The following is a 19276-nucleotide window of genomic DNA, read 5'->3' as shown; positions in this document are numbered from 1 at the left end:
TTTTTTGTGCATTTTAGAGAGTCCTGCTTCGAAGGACCGGAAACCGAGCAGATTCAGCCCATTCTCTACAACCCCAATATCACAGTGTGTCGTTCACCCAGTAAGTAAATTCCTGTTTGATTTATTCAACAGGTATTATGAAAACGTTTTTTTTCCAGATGAGATCTGGTTTTTTTTTTCTTTTTTTTTTTTGAGACGCTTTTTCGAAAAATTCGCTTTCCCAAAAAACTACCCGTCAGATTCTCATAAAAGTGGTACCAATGGATTCAGTAGCGTTTCACCTACCTGCCTGCATGAAATTTAGGGCAATTTTTACCCTACCCCACCCCCTACGGTCTTAGAAAAGCTTCACAACTCGGTACTTTTTTCACTTTTTGCCCATTTTTTCGGAAATTTTCGATTTCCTCAAAAACTACCCGTCCAGATTTGGGATTAAGGGTTTAATCGATAGACCAGGTTGTAGGAAACTCCCATGCACAAGCGGCTGGTCCCTAATTTGCTTAGGGGAAGAGCTATAGACTTAGGAAAAGTCACTTTTTTGATTTTTTTGCCTATTTTTTCGGAAATTATCGATTTCCTCAAAAACTACCCATCCAGATTTGGAATTAAGGGTTTAATCGATAGACCAGGTTGTAGGAAACTCCCCCGCAGAAGCGGCTGGTCCTTAACTTGCCTAGGGGAAGAGCTATAGACTTAGGAAAAGTCACTTTTTTGGCCTTTTTTCAAATCTTTCCGATTTCCTCAAAAACTACCCGTCCAGATTTGGGATTAAGGGTTTAATCGATAGACCAGGTTGTAGGAACCCCCCCTACACAAACGGCTCGTCCCTAATTTGTCTAGGGGAAGAGCTATACACTTAGGAATAGTCAATTTTTCGGTTTTTAGGCCATTTTTTCAAACTTTTTCGATAAAATAATCAATATTAAAATGATCAAACAGGTCTCTCCAGCTTTCAGCTGGTCCCCTAGTTGCTTCTTCTTAGTTTTAGTAATCAATTTTTTTTTGAGTTTATTCAAAATCTGAACGTGTTTTTGACCCTTATCGCATCGAATTCAAGCTCAGCAGTGTAAGCTTTTCCGCTAGAGGTTTGTCATGATCCAATTGAAACAATATTATCAAGCTGCCACAGGTTATGCCGTTTTTGCTTTTGCAAAATGCAGCTTCGCCTCTGCAGAAGCGGATCGCGTTCGCTCCGAAATACCGCTCCGTCTGTTGACTCATCACCAGGTACCATCTTTGAGAGAGAGAGAGAGAGAGAGAGAGACAAACACTGAATTGATACAATGGTCAATGAGGCAGAACACATTCTATCAAGTGTACAATAATGAACAAATCAGCCGTTGCAAGGCGAAAGCTTTGTCAACAATTCAACTACAACTGAAGATGAGGCACGACTTGACATTAAGGCAAACGGACTCTGGTGTTCACGATTCAGCCGCGCTTTCTTTGATGTGAAAATTTTCAACCCCCATGCCAAAACATCGCGAAAACTGCATAAGGATGCATACAAATACCACGAAACGCTGAAGAACTCCAAATATCAGCAAAGAATTTTAAACGTAGAGCAGAGTAGCTTCTGCCCGCTTATTTTTGGATGCACCGGTGGCGCTGCTCCAACAGCCACGCGGACGATGCAGCGATTGGCCGAAAAACTAAGTGAAAAAAGGCAAGAAAGCTATCCAGAATCTATAAACTACATAAGAACTAAAATAGGCTTCGCGCTCCTGAGGAGCTCTATACTTTGTATAAGGGGGTGCAGATCGCTACGCAAAGCTCAATTTATCGACAACTCCATAAGCGCTATTGTAGAGGAAGGACGGCTAAGATAAATTAACATTACGACGATGCATTTAATGCTGATTTATGACTTCATTGCTGATGTATATGCATTTTTATATCGCTGGTATGGCCCTATCCAGCTTGTGCACTTACCGTAACTAAACGGAAGGGTCTCTTTTATAATGAACAAAACAAATTTTTCATCCGACTCAACATTGAGCTGATAAGAGTAATGTCAGATCTCGTTATCTCGCTAAGAGTTTTCCTTTTAGTTATTATAGGAATCTCTTTCCAAAAGACGAGAAAAGTCCAGTAACCGAGAGATAAATCGGATGTCGTTAGTTCTCGTGGCGATTTTTCCTCAGAGGACTAAGAAAGAAATTTAGGCAGAGGCTTTTAATTTTAATCAATCTGGCCACTATCGCGGATATCCCTGGAGTGATTTTACAAAGTTTTACCAACCAAGAGTCTTTGTTGGTGTTTACAGTGGTTATATATAATTAATAAATTTATCCGTAAAATTTCACTGAAGATATTTGCTTAATGTCAAATAAAGAGTTTATAGTTTGAGTTTCTAAAATGTTCCCCCCAAAACGTATTTGCTCGTCCTCTATTACTCTTTCTTTGCCTTCCCGTAGTAAATTTGAGTAGAAACAAATGGACCACGTAGGCGTTGTCATCGCCAACAATGATGCAGAACCATAAATGGAATTTAGTGATGTGACACTACCATTCTTTGAAGAAGTTGCTACGCGTTCGAAAATTGTCTGCGCTCTGATTTTTTGTAGAAAATCTATGGTTACAGTTTTGATGTCGTCTTGTTTCACCTAGCTTAGTTCTTTTATTACTGGTCACTGGATGATCCGAAAGATTTATTGCCAAAAATAGCTTTTCAAGAAACCTAGCTTAGTTCTTTTATTACTGGTCACTGGATGATCCGAAAGATTTATTGCCAAAAATTGGTTCCATTTTCAGAGTTTATCGTGACTAGTGCTGAAGTTTGCGCTAATTAGGAATCATTTTCTAGTTTTGAATCGGGTATGATTGCGCCTGAAATTCCGTTAAATTGTTTGTGTGTATCTAGTTTGAACATGATTATTTCCTGTTGTTTTGGTTGTAGTATAATCTTTTGGCGACAGTAAATGTCAATTTTTGGTGTTTGCAGAATTTTCATTTCTTTCCTACTGTAATTTCATGCGTGTGGAATGTCAATTGTGGGAGTTTCAGAAGGTTTCGGCTGGTACAAATGTCAATGTGTTTTTTTAAAAAAGGGGTTCCCTTAAATCATACTATTCATTGCTGGGAAACTAAGAATTCGTCTTCAAATTCAAACTTGTCAAGTTGAAACTTAATTCTGCATTTTCCTATGGTTTTAAGAAGTCGACCCGATGCCATTTTTACAAATGAAGGTGGCATGGTTCTAGTTTGGATTCATTATCTGGGTTATCGCTGAGGGTTAAGCGATTCACTTTTTGTGGGAGGGCACTCGCGCTTGTAACATTGTCTATTAGAGTTCGCGACTGAGAGTATTAGAAAAGATTAAAGGAATTTAGTTGAGTTTTTTATTGTCTTCTAAGATTAAGATTACAATGATTTCTTTTTTTTGTGTTTTTTGTCTATTGTTTGTGTAAACTTGGTTATAAATGGACTGTGGAACTGTATGTGGACGTAAGAGTTTTTTTGTTGGCTTGGAGAAGGAAACTGGGCTCCTCTCTGTTTCCTTAGTTTTTGTAAACAAAACTTAGCAGTGTGATTTGGGTAACGAAATTTTTTGCATTGATTTCTTGCATGCTGTGTCATCTCGATTTAACCATTTTGCTGTGTTTCCCTAGTTTGAGCGTTTTGCCGGTTTGTTGACCAGTCTGCTGATGCTGATTCGGTTGCCAGGTATTTTGTTTCTGATTATATCCTTGGTTATTCCAGTTGCCCGAGTACTGAGGTTGACTATTTCCTCAATTTGAGTTTGTTTTTTTCATCTATATCCTCCTCTGTTATTTCCACGTCTTTTGTTTCCTATGTAGCTTTGAATCTGGTTGGCTGTTACTTTTGAATGTCTCACTGTTAGTGTTTTGGTTCTCTGTTAGTCTCATTCTGTTCTTTTATTTGCTTCGTTATTTCATCAATTTTTGAATCGAACTCAGATTTTCGTTTGCTCCATTCAGCCATAACTGCTAGGAGCCTACAAGAGAATTTTTTTAGAAGCTAATTGGCCCGTTTTGATTCAATAGCAGGGTTACTGTTTTTTTTTTTAAATCTATAGTCGATGAAATAAACATTAAGCTAATTTCAAGCTCTAAAACAATTTGTAGCGCACTTACAACTATAAGAATATGTTTACTTGACCCGTCAAAGCTAGGAGTGACGGGACATTCGCAACTAATAATTGATTCATGTCCCTAGCTCATACGTCTGAAAATACACAGGAAGTAAATTTGTTCAAGGGCTATTCAATGAGTTTCTTACTGCAATTTAGTAAGTTAATCACAATAAGTTTATCACAACAGAGGAAGAGAGGCTTAACTGATAAAAGATTTTTAACGCCTGCGATTAGTAAGCTTTTCCGGGTTAACTAGTTTAACAAAATCAGATGAAACACTTATGATGCTGCTATGCTGATGAAATTATCAGTTGCATCTTAATTCAAAGTGAACTACCGGGTACTAGTTACTGCTCATGCTGTATCTAGAACTCAAACCATTGAATGCATAATTATAGTTTTGATATTAATTTTCTACTGATGGTTTTTCGGCTTCATGGTTTAATGATTTGAGATCTGTTGATCTAGTTTCCAAATTCTGTATTGTACTTCGCAAAGGCTATTTTTATAGCTATCGTGGATCCTATGTGGGCGTTACATGAAAGTTTTTTTGACGAAGATTTTTGGCTGATTCGATGTCGGCTATGATTCTTTCGACTTATTTACCATTTTTTGTTTCTTGCAAATGTCCGGTAGTCCTTTCATATCAATAAGACTCTGGCACCAATTTTTTGAATACCTATTTCAACCCCCCGAGGTCTTTTTTTTTGAAGAAAATAAATAATTTCAAACACGAAAAAAAGCATTTTTGGTTTTCATTTTTTGTTCTCGTTTTTTCTCTCATTATTCTTCAATTGTAACATAGTTCAAAGTTCTCTTTGCTACATTTTTAGATTCACGATGCACTCATCATATATTTATTGAATCGCAAGTGGTTCCAAGTGTTTAACAACAAAAATTGTAAAAAGTTGTTTCAAAATTGTAAATAATTGTTTCCAATTGTAAAAAATTGTCTATTCATTACTATACAAGGTCGAAACCTAGTGGGCCTTGGCTGTTGCCCTTTGTCTATCTCACTTATCATGCTCTATTTAGGAAAAATGTCAGTTTTTCAACCTGACATAAAATCCAGCTTGTTCGATAGTACCAGATGTTTCAGTAATCATGAGTTGGGGATCATAATTTCTTTCTTTTGTCTTGATTTTTGTCTCTGTATCCCGTGTTCTATACTTGATCTGCATTTCCGGTATATGTTAACTATGTATTGACCTATTTTACTTAGTTTGTGACGAAATGCCTTTTTATATTGAATCATCGTGGAAATTAATTAATATACAAAGCAACTATTCATTTTTTGGGTCAAAATTTGGAAAGCGCTATTGTATATCGGCCGTTTTCATGGTCTTTCTTAGCTAAGTTATAATTTGGGACCCAATAATTTTCGAGATTATGACTGTTTTTGTAACATTTTCTGATGAACTTGTAGATTTGATTGCTTTATAATGAGGATTTGTCTCAGGCTATTGACAAAGTTAGCAAGAAAGATTGCTATCGTGATATATCACGGAGACTACGGTTTAGCTATAGAGAATAATAAAATAATACATCTTTCATATAATTTTAATACATCTCAAACTGAAATTGGTTGAAAATTTTAGTTATTTTAGACAATTTTTTTTGCGTGGAAGATTTCTCGATTTGGAGCTCAAATTTTTGATAAATGCTTCTAAAACTTAGGTTTTTGTTTTGTGTTGCGATGGGTTCTAAAATTAATTAGTGCGGAGTATGTTATAATTGCCTGAGTTTGTCGTGTAACAATGACCCAGTTATTTTCTTGGTTTTCCTTTTCTGTGTAAGTAATGTTGCTCGCATCTAAAATGCGATTTTTTGTTTTAGACCTCGAATTCTGCTATCAGTGTTGCTCAATCAAATGTTGCTCGAATCTAAAAAGCGATTTTTTTATTTTAGACCTCAAATTCTGCTATCAGTTTTCTCATTCCAACCGCAAACAGATAACAACTCAATATTATGGCTGTGCGAACGACGATAATCATCCCTGTAACCAGTTAAACTATGACTACACACTGTACACTTGTAGAGACAACGTCAGGGTATTTATTTCTCATTTCTACTATTTTTTCTTCTAGTCGACAAGTTTTTCTCCCCTCTTTGTTTGGGGACAAATAATTAGAGAGAAAAAATTAGAAGAGAAATGTCAGATTGGAAACAAAAATGTCAGGTTTGAGAAACTATGAAGCTTTGAGAATAGAAAAGAGCTTACAAAGGCGCTGATCTAGTTTGTTTTCTGGGAGCGTAGGAGGGATTTTCAAAAGGAAGATGAAATATGATTTCGACGATAAGTAACCATTTTTTTCTGAAAAATTTGAACCATCACCAAGATAGCCTCCAAGATAGCATAAATGTCACCCTAGATCCCTAAATCTTCTGTTTACTACATGACTTACATATTTGAACCAAATTTGATGACAAGGATTGATGCCCAAAATCTAATCAATGATTGGTTCAACGGCGCCTTGTTTTAGTTGGGTATGTTGAGACGTGGGCTTCTATGCTGCTCCAAGCATACAAAACACTTCGTGCCACTTCAATTTTCTCCAGTCTCCTCGTGTTACACAGGAACCACAAATTCTACCGGTTAGTGATTTTGAAGCTTAACTTTAACTCACATCATAATATACTTCTGCTAAAGATGACTGTTTTTATTGTTTTGATGCTTGTTACCCTAGCGATAAGCAAGAGTCATGCAATCGGGTGCTAGATTTTTTTTTACCGCAAATAACTTTGCTCACTGGATGACTGAAATTGGAGGTCATCTTCATCTGTACTTTTTCAACTAACAGACAAATTTTGAGCAAGTCCGCATTTTAAATGACCGTTCTATTTACACTAGCAAGGGTTATTACTACGACTACTTTTTCCAACCTAACTCGCACATAAGAATGCTCGTTTGGTGGCTCTTTTCCTATAGTCAAAATCTGTAGCATTGTAAATGTCACAGCATCTTTTCGCTGCTTTATTTGTGGCTAGTGTTTGCCGATCGTTATGGGAAGGACGGGAGACTCCCAATCTCGAGGTCGGTAGTTTGTATCTGACGCAACAAAACTTCAATTAGTTCGAGTCCCACCTCTACTTTTTCTTATTTCACTTTATAGAGCTGCTTTTTTGTCGTTAGCGTTAGCGAAGCCAGCTTTGCCTCTCTCGAATTTTATTATTTTGTTTGTTGGTTGTAAAAATTATCAATTCCTATATCAGTATATCAACTTTTTAAAGAGTCTATAAACGCAGTGAAGACTAATATAGGTCGTGATTTTTATTGTTTACTTTTTCTGGCAAAAAAATCGTGACTTGATTTTTGATTTCATTTTTAATTCAGTTCAGTTCCTTCCTTTGTTAAAAGCAAGGCAAACTCCAATACTGAATAGAAAAAATGTAAAGTTCATAATAATCGTGATCAATTTCGAATTTCGAAAGTGGATTTTAATTTTCAGATTTCGCAGCTGAATAAAAAAACATTTCCTGTTTTGATCCACTTTTCACAAATTAGTTAAATTAAACGAAAGATTGCCAATCATAAATTGTTCTAGAAATTCGAAGCAATTTTCGTATGGTCGACTCAGTTAAGGTGTCAAAGACCTGAAGTTTTGCTTATATTTTTAGACTGACCGCCCTGTTTGTTTATTGCTTTTTAATCTAACGGAGGTTACGGTCATTTGAACACCTCGTAAAAGAAAAACAGCTGAGCGTACATATTTTTGTACCATTCCACTGCTAAGCATAGAGAATGGTGTTATAATTTAATTTAATTTACCTTCTTTTATTGACTTTCGCGCCGTTGAATTTTTTGCGGTCTTTGTTTTTTGCCGATTTATTCTCTGCCACTTTCGTATGCTAATATGTCTAAGACCACCTCAATGTTTTCCCAATGTAGAGTTTGCTTGGCTGGAGAGAGTATTTATGTGATATCTCTGCTTTGTTCATGCGCCGCATTTACCATATTCAGTAGCTGATAACACTAGTTGAAATTTTGGATGGCAAAAGTTGTTTCTATAATCTAAGATCGAGAAAGATTTGAGGGTACAACTATGATAGACGGTCTCTAAAATAACGAGGTCCCTTGAGAAAAACCGCCCGGAGCTCTCAGATTGTTGTTTAATCAGAAGGTAACGATTGAGAAACATGCCCCAGTATGTTTTCAAACAATTTTGACGTATTTCTTCAGCAAATCATTGTGAAACGTCTCCCCGCAACATCTGAAGGTGTTAAAGATATAAACAATTCGGCAAAACTGAACTTAGATTCTTATTACTAATTTATTCCCTTTAAGAGTATGAAGGCATCGAACAGGTTGTGCACAAACGTCATCAAGACAGCGAGGAAACATAGAACAAGAATTGTTTAAATCAAATGAGGTCACTTTGTTTTACTCAGTTTCAGTTTGAGGATATCAAAAGAGAAATATATACGTGTTGTACGCTGACAGCATTTTTGCATAACGGCAAAAGCGAAAAAGCAAAACAGCTCAGTGAAGAAAAGCCTAACTTTACTTGGTGGCTGTAAGTTTTGGGTGTGTTGCGAAAATCTTCTGCGAAAAAAAGTAACAATGATGAATTGTTTGACTGCAATTGTAATCGTGAACTACTCTTTGCTCTCCGTGAACAACTTCTCTTACAAATCTGAAATAAGCGCAAATGCTGATAGAAAACGGCCATATAACAGCGTTGATTGCACACTATGGGTTATATTAGAGAGTGATATTATTGTTTGACTGAAACTGGATTGAAAAAAAAAAAGGTTTTGTTTATCGTTGCAATTTTCGTCGGCTCAGTTTCCATTTTCAAAAAAAAAACTGAAAATGGTGATATGAAGGCGCTTGTATGACAACTTGGGTCATTTTACGTACTAACACATTTTTCTCGACTGAAATACGATTTAAAAAAATCGAATGTTGTTTGGATTTCTTCATTACCCTTGCAATAAGCAAGGATATTGCTATCGGGTACAAGACTTTTTCCATAATTTTTTCACATGACTCATCTGGACTCCTGTTGGTACCTTGGCTCATAATTGAATTCAAGTTTGATTGAATTCAACGTAGTTTGAATTGAAATTTCTTGGTGTCTCCTGCAAACTTAGCCTGCAGGTAACGAATACCCCTGGTACGGCAAAGTTCCTGGGTTCGAGTTTGACATAAACCGGTTTTTTCAAACGGAAATTTTCTGTTTCAAATAAAATTGTCCGCCTAATATTAGTCTGCTTATGTTTATGTTTTTCGGCTCAGTTGTTGTGCTTGTTTTTAGTATTTTAGCATTTTAAAAGTCCGGTTGAATCGAAATTTGTTTTCTAAAATGGTTGTAATTTTAGCAACTCGATTTATTATATTTGTAATTTTCGTCTTTTTTCGGCCTAATTGGTTTCGGTTTTTTACATCGACGTATTGGAGCTTTTTCTGACTGTCGTCCGTCTGTTTATTTTTGTCGGCTTAGTTCCCGTAGCCTGACTTTTTTGAAAAGTCCAGCTTTCTTCCAAGTTGCTGTAAACACCATGCTTGAGAACGCAAAACCATTAAGCTCGATTCCAGTGGAGACCTGTTTTTTTCTGCGAACTGAAAGTTTTTGACTAATTTAGTTTATTGTCTGTTTTTTTATTTTTGTCGCCCTAATTCCTCTGAAAAGACTTTGAATTTTCGACTTCTTTTTATCATTTCTCATTATATAGTTTTTAATGGTACAGGTTTTTTTTTTGGATATTTGGACTTTTGTTGCAATTTTTAATGACAAAAACGATTTTCCGCCTCTGTGTCCAACTTTCTTTGAACCCATTTCTTTTTTATTTTTTGAATACAAAACGGTGATATGAATGCATTGATAGACGACTTGATAGACGACATACAAGTTAAAATTGTGACTGAATTAAGGTTGGAAAAAAACTCGAATTTCTTTTTCTGATTTGCTCTAATTTTCCGTTTTTTTATCTTCAAATGGGTTTTTGAGCGTTGCATTCTTTGCAAAGAAGTATTTAAAAATGCGGCTACGTGGATTGCACTGTGTGCTGATTAAATTTTGGAATGAAATCTCATTGAAAAAAATCATGTTTTAGGGCTCGCGTGTCTCGTCGGCCGAGTTTCCGATTAATTGTTTTTCTAACTGTTATGTCTTAGAAACCCTAGAACTTCAAGAACGGCCAAAATCTCAGGCTCAATTTAGGGTTTTCAGAGGAAGGTTTCGTTTTTCTTTTCATACACACTTTGATTTTCAACTAACAATGGTACACGAAATTTTGAAATATCATTTGAAAGATTTTGATGCCTGTGGTTTCAATTAAACTAGAATCAGGTTTTAATGTTAGCGAGAAAAACGAGCCAACAAATGGGAATATAGACATCTTTCCCCGATTAAAAATTTCTCTAGTTGAATCGCGCGTAATTGGATAGCTTGGCTCATAATCAATTTAACGTTCACATTTTATGATGCAAGAATGGAGGTAATGAAAATGCCTGGCATGTTTTATCGGCTTTTTCGAAAATTTTTTGTTGAATGATTCCAATTTGCAGCGAAGAAATAAATATAAACTAGCTTTCACAACACAAAGGAAATTAGTACTTTGAGAAATAGAAGGCTATTTTTACTGCAATCATTTTGTTTCTTCTGAGATCATCCCATTTCAATTTGTTGTATCATTTTACCAATATGTTTCCTTGATGACGCTGATAGAATGATATTATCATTGAGGTATCGTATAGTGTTCGGTGTGAATGATTTAAAACGTATAACTCTACATTCAACATTGACTGTTATTACATTTTTGATGGTCTGATTGCGAAAAACCTAAATATCTGTTTAAACTTAAAGAAAAGAACATTTGGAGTAGAGCTTGCTGTGATCAACAGAAATGAAGCAGTCAAAAGTTATACATGAGTTGGGCTGTTTTTAATAATTTGAGAATGTAACTTGAAGGACCAAAGACACTTCTTGGTGGGACATCACTAGTCACATCTACTTTTTGCAAAGCTTGATTCGCTTACAACAAAAGTTTTTGGTTTTAGTTTGAAACGATGCGGAGAGTTTATGAAAGTTATTTTCGAAGCAAAATTTGGTAGGAAGATTGTGACGAGGAATATGATCAAATGCTTTGCGAAAATTAAAGTATACTGCAAGATTTTGAGCTTTTGTAGCATTTTTGTGGTAAGTTTGACATAAATAATTTGCAAGCTGGGTATAAGCAGACCGTTTCATCATGAATCCGTGTTGACCGAATATCATTTCATTCCGTAATTCAAAATAACAAATCCCAGATTTATTTCAGCAGAAGAAATCAACATTTGGTGTAAAAAGCTAAAGTTACGATAGTTTTGCGCATTGCTAGACTTTGAAATAGATGGTCTAATAAAAAGAAGGTCCTGTGAGCACACAAACAATTGGAAATTGCTAAATAACATGCGCAGTTAAGTTGCTGCAGCTGTTAAGAATGAATGTGCAAGTTCGATATTTGAAGTTGCGCAAAAGTGTTCATTCAGAGCAGACAACTTATCTAACTCCATTTATTATCAAGCCCACTTAGTTTAGATTTATGAAAGTAATCAACAGGAAGTTGCAGACGTCGTTTGGGTACCTGGGTACATGTTAATTAAAGTGGCCTCATGATTTGAGATTACCAGTTATCTAAATACTCATCAGTGTCAAGAAAAACATATCAATAGTTTCGTTCTACAATAGTTGAGTTAAGCAGGTGCTGATAGTAGCATTAAAACTTGTCTGAAAGAAGGATTGTGAGAGAGAAGAGCTGTTAGGTGTCGTTTTCATGTGATGCATCTGCAGTAGTTAATTAAGGAAATACTGCAAAGTGGTCAGACAAGCCTTTCATTCAAAATATAGTAAAGAATTTAGCACCAAAAAGAGTGTTGCCTGGCCGGTGTTTGGTTTGTATATAAGGTGCAATAAGCGCAGATCCTCAATAATCTCTTAGATGTTGGAAACAGTGTTGGATAATCTAAGTTCCACTTGAAGAGTTGTTGTAGGCCGTCTACAGTGCTGAGCCCACGGGGTTGAACCCCAATGCTCCTCAAATAATCCATGACGGCGGGTGTATATGTTTGTAGGACGTCTAGTTTCGAGTCTTCTCCAAGGGTCGTCTTCCACTCGAAGTATGTGTTCTTCTCCGTTATTACAGTAGGGGCAGCTTGGGTCATCCACTTGTCCGTGTCTATGTCTCGTTGCTTGTAGGAAGGGCGCCCTGTTCAGCCTGAGTTTGTGCAGGGTGACTTCTTCTGTTCTTCTATATTCGGTCGGCATGGGCTGCCTTCCGGTTGCTCTGCGGTGGAAGTGATTTACCGGGACTTGGTGTGGGTCTTCTATTCGGCTTCTATTCGTTGGTCGGGTTGGGCTCGTCCGTGTCCAGACTAAAACCCGGAGACTTCTGAGCTTTCCCCGACCCATGGGAGGTGGAGTTCGACGCCATTTGCAACCTGGCTAGCCAGGAAGTCGGGTCCGCCACTTGAAGGCGGCGTCGTCAGGACCCGGGTCTCTGCCTTCTTTGAGAACTTCAGCTATGATTCGATGTAGGCTCCCAGTATAGTCATTTGTTTCTTGTAGTTGGTGCTCTTTCTAGCGGAGTTATCGGTGGCTGGCCTTTGCCAGCTGTTTCGCGAGGATCGAGGGAGACTACTACGGTTTCTGTCTTCTCAACAGGTCATCGCATGTTCTGCTGCCTATTCGGTGATGACTTTTAGTGCTTTCTGTGTGTCAGCTGCCGCTTCACTGGGAGTTCATGCTGCTTCACCAATCGTCAAGTCGTCTGCGAACTGTCTAGGTGCTGATAAAGGCTTTGAAATCAACATGGACTAGCAGCGTCCGCTTCTTCCTCTGCAAACCGTCCATGGTATCCTGGCAGATGCTAGCGAGAACTTCGGTAGATAGGAATAGCTGAAAGCCGGCTTGCTCTGCGGGAATTATTTTAAGGACTACTGTCCATTTCTTCAGTCTGGTTTGGACCAAGCTTTCCATGACTTCGGAGATGCTTGGGAGGAGCGAAACTGGCCTGAAGATCTTGATTTCATCTACATGCTTGTCATTCAGCGATATAGGAATGATACACGCTAGTTTCCAGCTGCTGGGTACTCTGCCCTCGGTCCAGCTCCTTTTAAACAGATGAAAAAGGCGGTCTTAGCCTTCGCTTGTGAGATTGAGCTGCATCAGCGTTTGCACTTTGTCCAGGCCAGGTGCTGATGCTTTGGTCTTGCGCAGGAGTGTGTTCAAGTCCAGGAGCGTGTTCAGGTCCAGGAGCGTGAAGGGCTTGTCCATGTCTTCGCCCTCCGTCTTGATGCATCCGCGGTAGGTCATGTAGGCGTCCTTCTCGTTCACTCTTCTGATCTGAACCTTGCATATTTGTACGTAGACTCTGACTGCACCTTCAGCTTTGCTTCTGTCTGTGATGAAAGTATTCGCGTCCTGCCTGATGGGTTGGTTGGGACGTCTCGACTTCTTCCGGCCATCAATGGCGCGTAGAGTGTTCAATATCTTTGTTGTTGGCGTCCGCGCTTCAAATGTGCCGGCGAAAGACCTCCAGCTGGCTATCTTGCTCTTCACAACTGTGTCTTTCAGCTTCTGAGCTTCGTTGTATCGGTCTTTAAACCACTGGTTGCCTCTTCTTCTTTGCTTGTTTCTCCTCTTCGTTGCAGTACCGCTTCGCCAACTCGCAGTTGTCACTACACCAGGGTTTCGGGTTCTTCCTCTTGGTTGTCGGTATGGCCTTCTTGATGATGGCTTCCACCAGTTCCTGTGCACCTTCTTGATGGACTCGCACTCTATTATTTGGGCGGCTAACTCCTTGGCAATCTCCGTCTGATAGGCTTCCCAGTCGGCTTTGCGAACATTGAGTTTTTTCCGATGTGGTTCGTCTTCGGCCTGTAAACTGCCCGGATTCGTATGATCGGAGGTAAAATATCTTTTTCCATTTGATTTCAGGGAGTTGGTATCTTCAATGGGGTATAAAAATTTTTTTGTTAAAAACTATTTCGATTGCCGAATAAATTGACGGAATAAAAAACCAAGCCAAGCATAAATATTCCGTTTTCCTCGAATGTCAACCCCCCCCCCCCCCCCCCCCCAGATAGACCAAGTGAACAGCATTTAATTTGCGCATAAAATTTGCTAAGCACTGCATGTAAAATGCTCATTCTGATTGGCTGAAAATTCCCAACTTGGAACCAAGTTAACATCCCCACAAACGACCTTGGCTTCAGCCTCAGTGATATTTAAAATGACCTTGGTTGTCATAACTGGTCGAGCGTAAAAAGAGCTTGATAAACTGATCTCTTGCAGTGTCTATTCCTTTCAACTCGCTCCAACCCAAATTACTTTTTAAGATAGTGATATTGATATATATTGACTCAAATTTCCTCCTTTTATTGATCATTTTTGTTGTTTCTCTCCTTGATGTAATCACGTGAACAGTGTATGCCTGCTAAGCGAAGTAAATTTTGCGTGCCAACCAAAATAAACGTTAACTCCTTCATATTGAACATAACAGCAGGCAAAAGTATAACCATGTTCTCTAGCTCAATAAGCGATGAGGAGGCGGAAGCATTGGTAGGGAATATAAATTGGCGTACTCTAATGAGGTTGAATTTAATAAAAAAAGCTACTGCTGTAATATAATTGAACTGCTCGTTGTTTGAAGCAATTTAAAACTAGGATATGATAAAATGTAATTATGGAATATATTACCATCTAATAGGAACAAAGTAAATATAAATAGTAATTTTGGCATGTTTTTGATTAAGTTTCGATTGTTTGAAGCCCAACTGTTAGTGCTTTTCACCCAAGTTTTGTCAAACAATTAATCCGCACTAAGATTTTTGGTTGAGAGGTGAGGCAGAAGTGGGGGCTTTTTTCTGCTGAGGTTATAATGGGAATAGTTCATTTTTACATGGGAAGTTAGAGTTGAGTCGTCGAACAATAACTCTGTTCTGCAAATCGCTCTCCATTAAACCTTGCCAAATCGAATTTTAAGTGGCAATGAAAGTAGTGAAAACACTTATGTAGGTCAAGTTTTTTTCGTTCAGCCAAAAGTTTTTTTTTGCAGGTAAGCTTTCATTTTTTTCAAGTTCAATTCAAATTGTTTTGCTAAAAAGAAGACAAAATACGCTCTCCAATTACAAAAGCGTGAATTGCGTGAAACAACGTGAATGAACTTTTGTTTCGAAAGTGGATTTTTTTTAGAATTCCCAGCAGAATAAAATATTAATTTTCAGTTTCTCAATTTCGGCTAATTTTATCAGAAAAATTGTCAACCATACATAGTTATTGAAATTCAAAGAGATTAAAGGAAGCTTCTGTATTGTAGGCGACTTCGTGGTGGGCGGTGATCCGGAGAAGTGTGATGAGACGAAGTCGCTCTATTGTGTGGCGAAGATGACGGTGCTAGAGGAGGACATTCTGGAGGCCCACTTCTTCTGCGACCAGACCATAACAGACAGCTCATGTGGCAGCGACACTCTAGCTTCATGCACTGAACCCACTAACTACACTAAGGTTGCTGTTGTTGGTTTTTTTGTTGTCTCGATTGAAGAACGTGTGGGGGATGATTAAAAAATCTTCTATTTATCATCAGTTTTTAAAAATATTGAAAAGATTCTATCAAAAACTATTTCATTAATGTTAAAGGGTTGGCAGAACTCTTAGCGCTTTGCCTTGATACGAGCAGTCTTGTAACTATTTAATGTTGATTTTCTTTCTTGGCGTATTTCTTCGTTTTTTTTCGCATTCATTTGAAGTTGCCTTTTGCCGTTTTTGGCTGTGTCTGCGAAGCGCAGCTTTGTCTATTAGGAATAATTTGCTGTTGTTTTTAATTATCACTGAATGTTGCTACCACTGCATTTGTTGAATGAAGTTTGAGAAGAAACGAAATTTCAAAAATATCAATGATTTTTCTGCCCTAGTTATTGCTTAAAGCTGGTATTCTGTAATCAAATTAAAATAACTGATTATATTCAAAAAAATCGTGGTATACAAATGGGAGGGAATCGGCCGTACTCATTTTAGTGGGAATTTATTTAGTGTAAAAGAACTTACAAACATAGTCACTTAAATAGGTCGTGATGATATTTGTCCCGTTTTTTTTTAAAATTAAAAATCTTAAAAAATTCTGTTGGCTATAATGGAGTCTGAATAGCAAGAAAGACTAGGTTTTTCAGAGCTCCCCTAGTCGCACTAAAAAGTTCTCTTTAGATGCCTTGTAATTGAAAATTAATTCAAGTTTTCATTGTAGGGAGAAAACCGGACGCGTGTTTGTTGTTGTGGAACTGCCGACTGCAACTCTGCCAGCTACATGTTGCGAATAGGAGAACCATCTCGCATCACCTCTTTCCCGGGGTCTCCGATGTTGCTCTACATTCTACTCATAGTGTTCGGCTGTATTGTTCTTCTCGGATTGGTAATGATGGCGGGTAAGCAGTGTGGCGCCTCAAGTAATGACAGCATAGACTTCGACGACAAAGCGAGTTTCGACAGACTGGATTTCGATGAAACTGAAAACGACGAACCATCGCCATCGGTGAGACCAGAAAGACCAACCAACTTTTAAAAACTTTTTTCACGCTTCAATCTTACGATTCAATCTCGCCCTTTTTTTGAGGTCGACCAAATTGATTTTCTGAGCTCTCCCAAATCACTACTATAAAGACCCTAAGACCCTAATTTGACAAAAAATTTTGCACCGTGGGCAAATTTATGAAAAAAAAAACAGGCCAAAAAGGCGTTTTTATGCACTTTTTGGAAAATTTTGATAAATCCTCGATAATTTTGATAAAACATTGATAAATCCTCAAATAAAACCGCTACTGGATACTTCGCTAACCTATCGTTGCTTTTAACGCTAAATTTATTCCTAGATCAGAATATATATATATTTTTTAGATAAGCCAGATTTTTATTTCGCCAATATTTACGTGTAGAATTATGTTTAAACATCTGATATTTTCTCGTGGCTGCGTGTGCTAGTTTGCTGTTTAGTCAGGAGTAATCTTTGCAGCTGTAGATGTGTTTAAGGAGAAACCGATGACGAAGATGTCGGGAAAAGACAAGTTCGAACGGGTAGAAGTGGAGGAGGTTGAGGACGATGACGTCATACAGATAGAACACGAACACTCTCCTTCCGTTAGTGCCACACAAAAACCAGCAAATATCCTTTATCCCTCTCCCCATTCTAATCGCCACACAACCCCAATGTTCTAATCCTACTCTTTGTAGTACCGGATCTAGGAGGATGATATCCCGCCAGAAATTTGAGTCATTCACCATCTGAAATGTCCCTTATTTTTGATGTTTTGCGATATCCAATCTTTAATTTTCTGAAGGCGCATCTTGTGTCTTTTGTTTTTAAATGTGAAAAATGTAAGTTTTTCAAATTAAAAAGTATGTTCTTAAAAAATTTTGAAACCGTTTTGTGAAACACTCGAAGGTATAAATCATCTATCAAAACGGTAGTATTTCCTTCAGTTTCGTGGCGTTCATTGGTGCTTTTCGAAGTAATCATGTTGGAAATCAGCTGATGAGTTCGATGTTCTCCGCCTCCTCAAGGTGGAAACGGCTACGGCCAAAATGGTCGACAACCCTACTCCCCCGCCCCTTCCTTCCCAGTTGGAGATGCAGTAGGTAGGACCGGGGCCAAAAAATGCATCTTGTGTTTGTTTCAGGACAACCCAATCTCGCAAACTGCCTCCGTCTGACGATGGAATCTCTCTCTTGTTTATTCACTCCGCCAACACCAATTACAATTCAACCCCTCTCACTCTTTTCTCTCTCTTTCTACTTCGCAAAACTATTTTGTTCTATTCACTAACAAAGAAGGAACATGGTTGTTTTTATACCAGCAACTCTAATAGACGCAAATAAAATAATCAGTTCTACGTTTTGTTCTGTTTTTCAGTTGCTACAACATTGAAAAGTAGTTTTGAGCTCTTTTTCGCCCATTTTAAATGAAACAATTTTTTGGAGAATATTCAGCCAAGACGAAAATTTCCCTCGGAAAGAATGTTTGAAAAACTCGGCTAGAAATCTATATGCTATTGAAGATGAAAAAGAGGTTTTATTTTGTTCGTAATTCTGAATGATAATTTAGATAGTACATCAAGCGAGTTGCATTTGCCTGACTCGTTCTCGGAATGCTATTTTTCTATTCCGTTTTATTTAGCACTGAATTTCTTAAACGATGATAAAAAGTGTAAATAAATCCAATTTTTATCAGTAGCAACCTTGCATGACTGATTTTTTAGCAATCGATTCTTGAATCAAAACTGGCGCCTAATTGAAAATTTTGGCCTCTCAAAAATTGCAATTGATGTTTAGTTCAATCTCGTCGTGCAGTATTAGTTTCAAGCGCCAATTGTCACTTGAGTGCAATTTGTGTCTGCAATTGTAGATTTATTTTGATAGTTTTAAGAATGCCTTTGATATTGTTTATTTTGCTTCGCGATAATTTGAATCACTATTTATAAAGTCTCAGGTTGATATTTCTGAACAGATAATTTCAAATATTTGATTGCTTTTTGTGCAAGCTGGGAGCTCAAGTTAGTACAAGCGAGTTGCGAGGGGAGGGTTCTCATGCTTGAAGGACTGAATGCTTGAATAATTTCAACCAATCAAAATCGCTAAGAGTTCCTATTGGCTAAATGCCTTTCTCACAAAATCTAAGTCAATATTAACAAAAATGTATTAAATCAGTGAAAAATAATCAAAATTATTACAAATTGCGGGTTAACCGCAATACTATTCAGATAATCATCAAGATTAATGAGGTCAAAATCATAAGAATTTTTCAGTCTTGAAAACTCATCTGCTTATTATCTAATCGGTCAATATTAACACTAATGGCCTGGATTATTTTCTTAATTTGAGATTTTTGCGATTTACTTTGAGATTTTGAATACTCAATTCTGATTGGCTGAAAGCAAGCTAAAATTAATTTCAAGCATTCGGTCTTTCAAGCATGAGGGACGCCATCGAGTTGCGATACCAAAGCAAGTCGCACACTTTAGTTCAAAGTTATGCGCGTTAGTTCAACACAATCTTCAAGCTATATCTGCTTTATTAAAGCTCAACTTTAGTATACTCTGCTTTATTAAAGTGCTGCCTAACGTCTGACAATTAAGTAATCGTGAAATAGTCTGGGTCAAAAGGAATGGCTAAGTGGGGAAGGAGAAATTTTATCGATGCTGTAGATTTG

The 19276-nt window shown here is 37.5% G+C and overlaps 1 protein-coding gene across 1 annotated transcript in view; it reads left to right on the top strand.

Moving 5' to 3' along the window:
• The window catches only part of LOC134851715 (uncharacterized), a 36463-nt gene extending 17863 nt beyond the window's left edge, over positions 1–18600 (top strand). Inside the window, exons 3-9 of the mRNA XM_063867932.1 lie at positions 18–100; positions 6005–6147; positions 6580–6691; positions 15398–15585; positions 16322–16606; positions 17101–17208; positions 17748–18600. Coding sequence (XP_063724002.1) covers positions 18–100; positions 6005–6147; positions 6580–6691; positions 15398–15585; positions 16322–16606; positions 17101–17208; positions 17748–17780 — 952 coding nt within the window. The 3' untranslated portion in view covers positions 17781–18600. The remainder of the gene's footprint in view (positions 1–17; positions 101–6004; positions 6148–6579; positions 6692–15397; positions 15586–16321; positions 16607–17100; positions 17209–17747) is intronic.
• The last annotated feature ends 676 nt before the right edge of the window (positions 18601–19276 follow it).

This window comes from Symsagittifera roscoffensis, chromosome 7 (assembly GCF_963678635.1).
Source record: "Symsagittifera roscoffensis chromosome 7, txSymRosc1.1, whole genome shotgun sequence".
Taxonomy (NCBI): Eukaryota; Metazoa; Xenacoelomorpha; order Acoela; family Convolutidae; genus Symsagittifera; species Symsagittifera roscoffensis.
The sequence above is the reverse complement of the archived record's forward strand: the minus strand, read 5'-3'. Positions and strand labels throughout refer to the sequence as shown.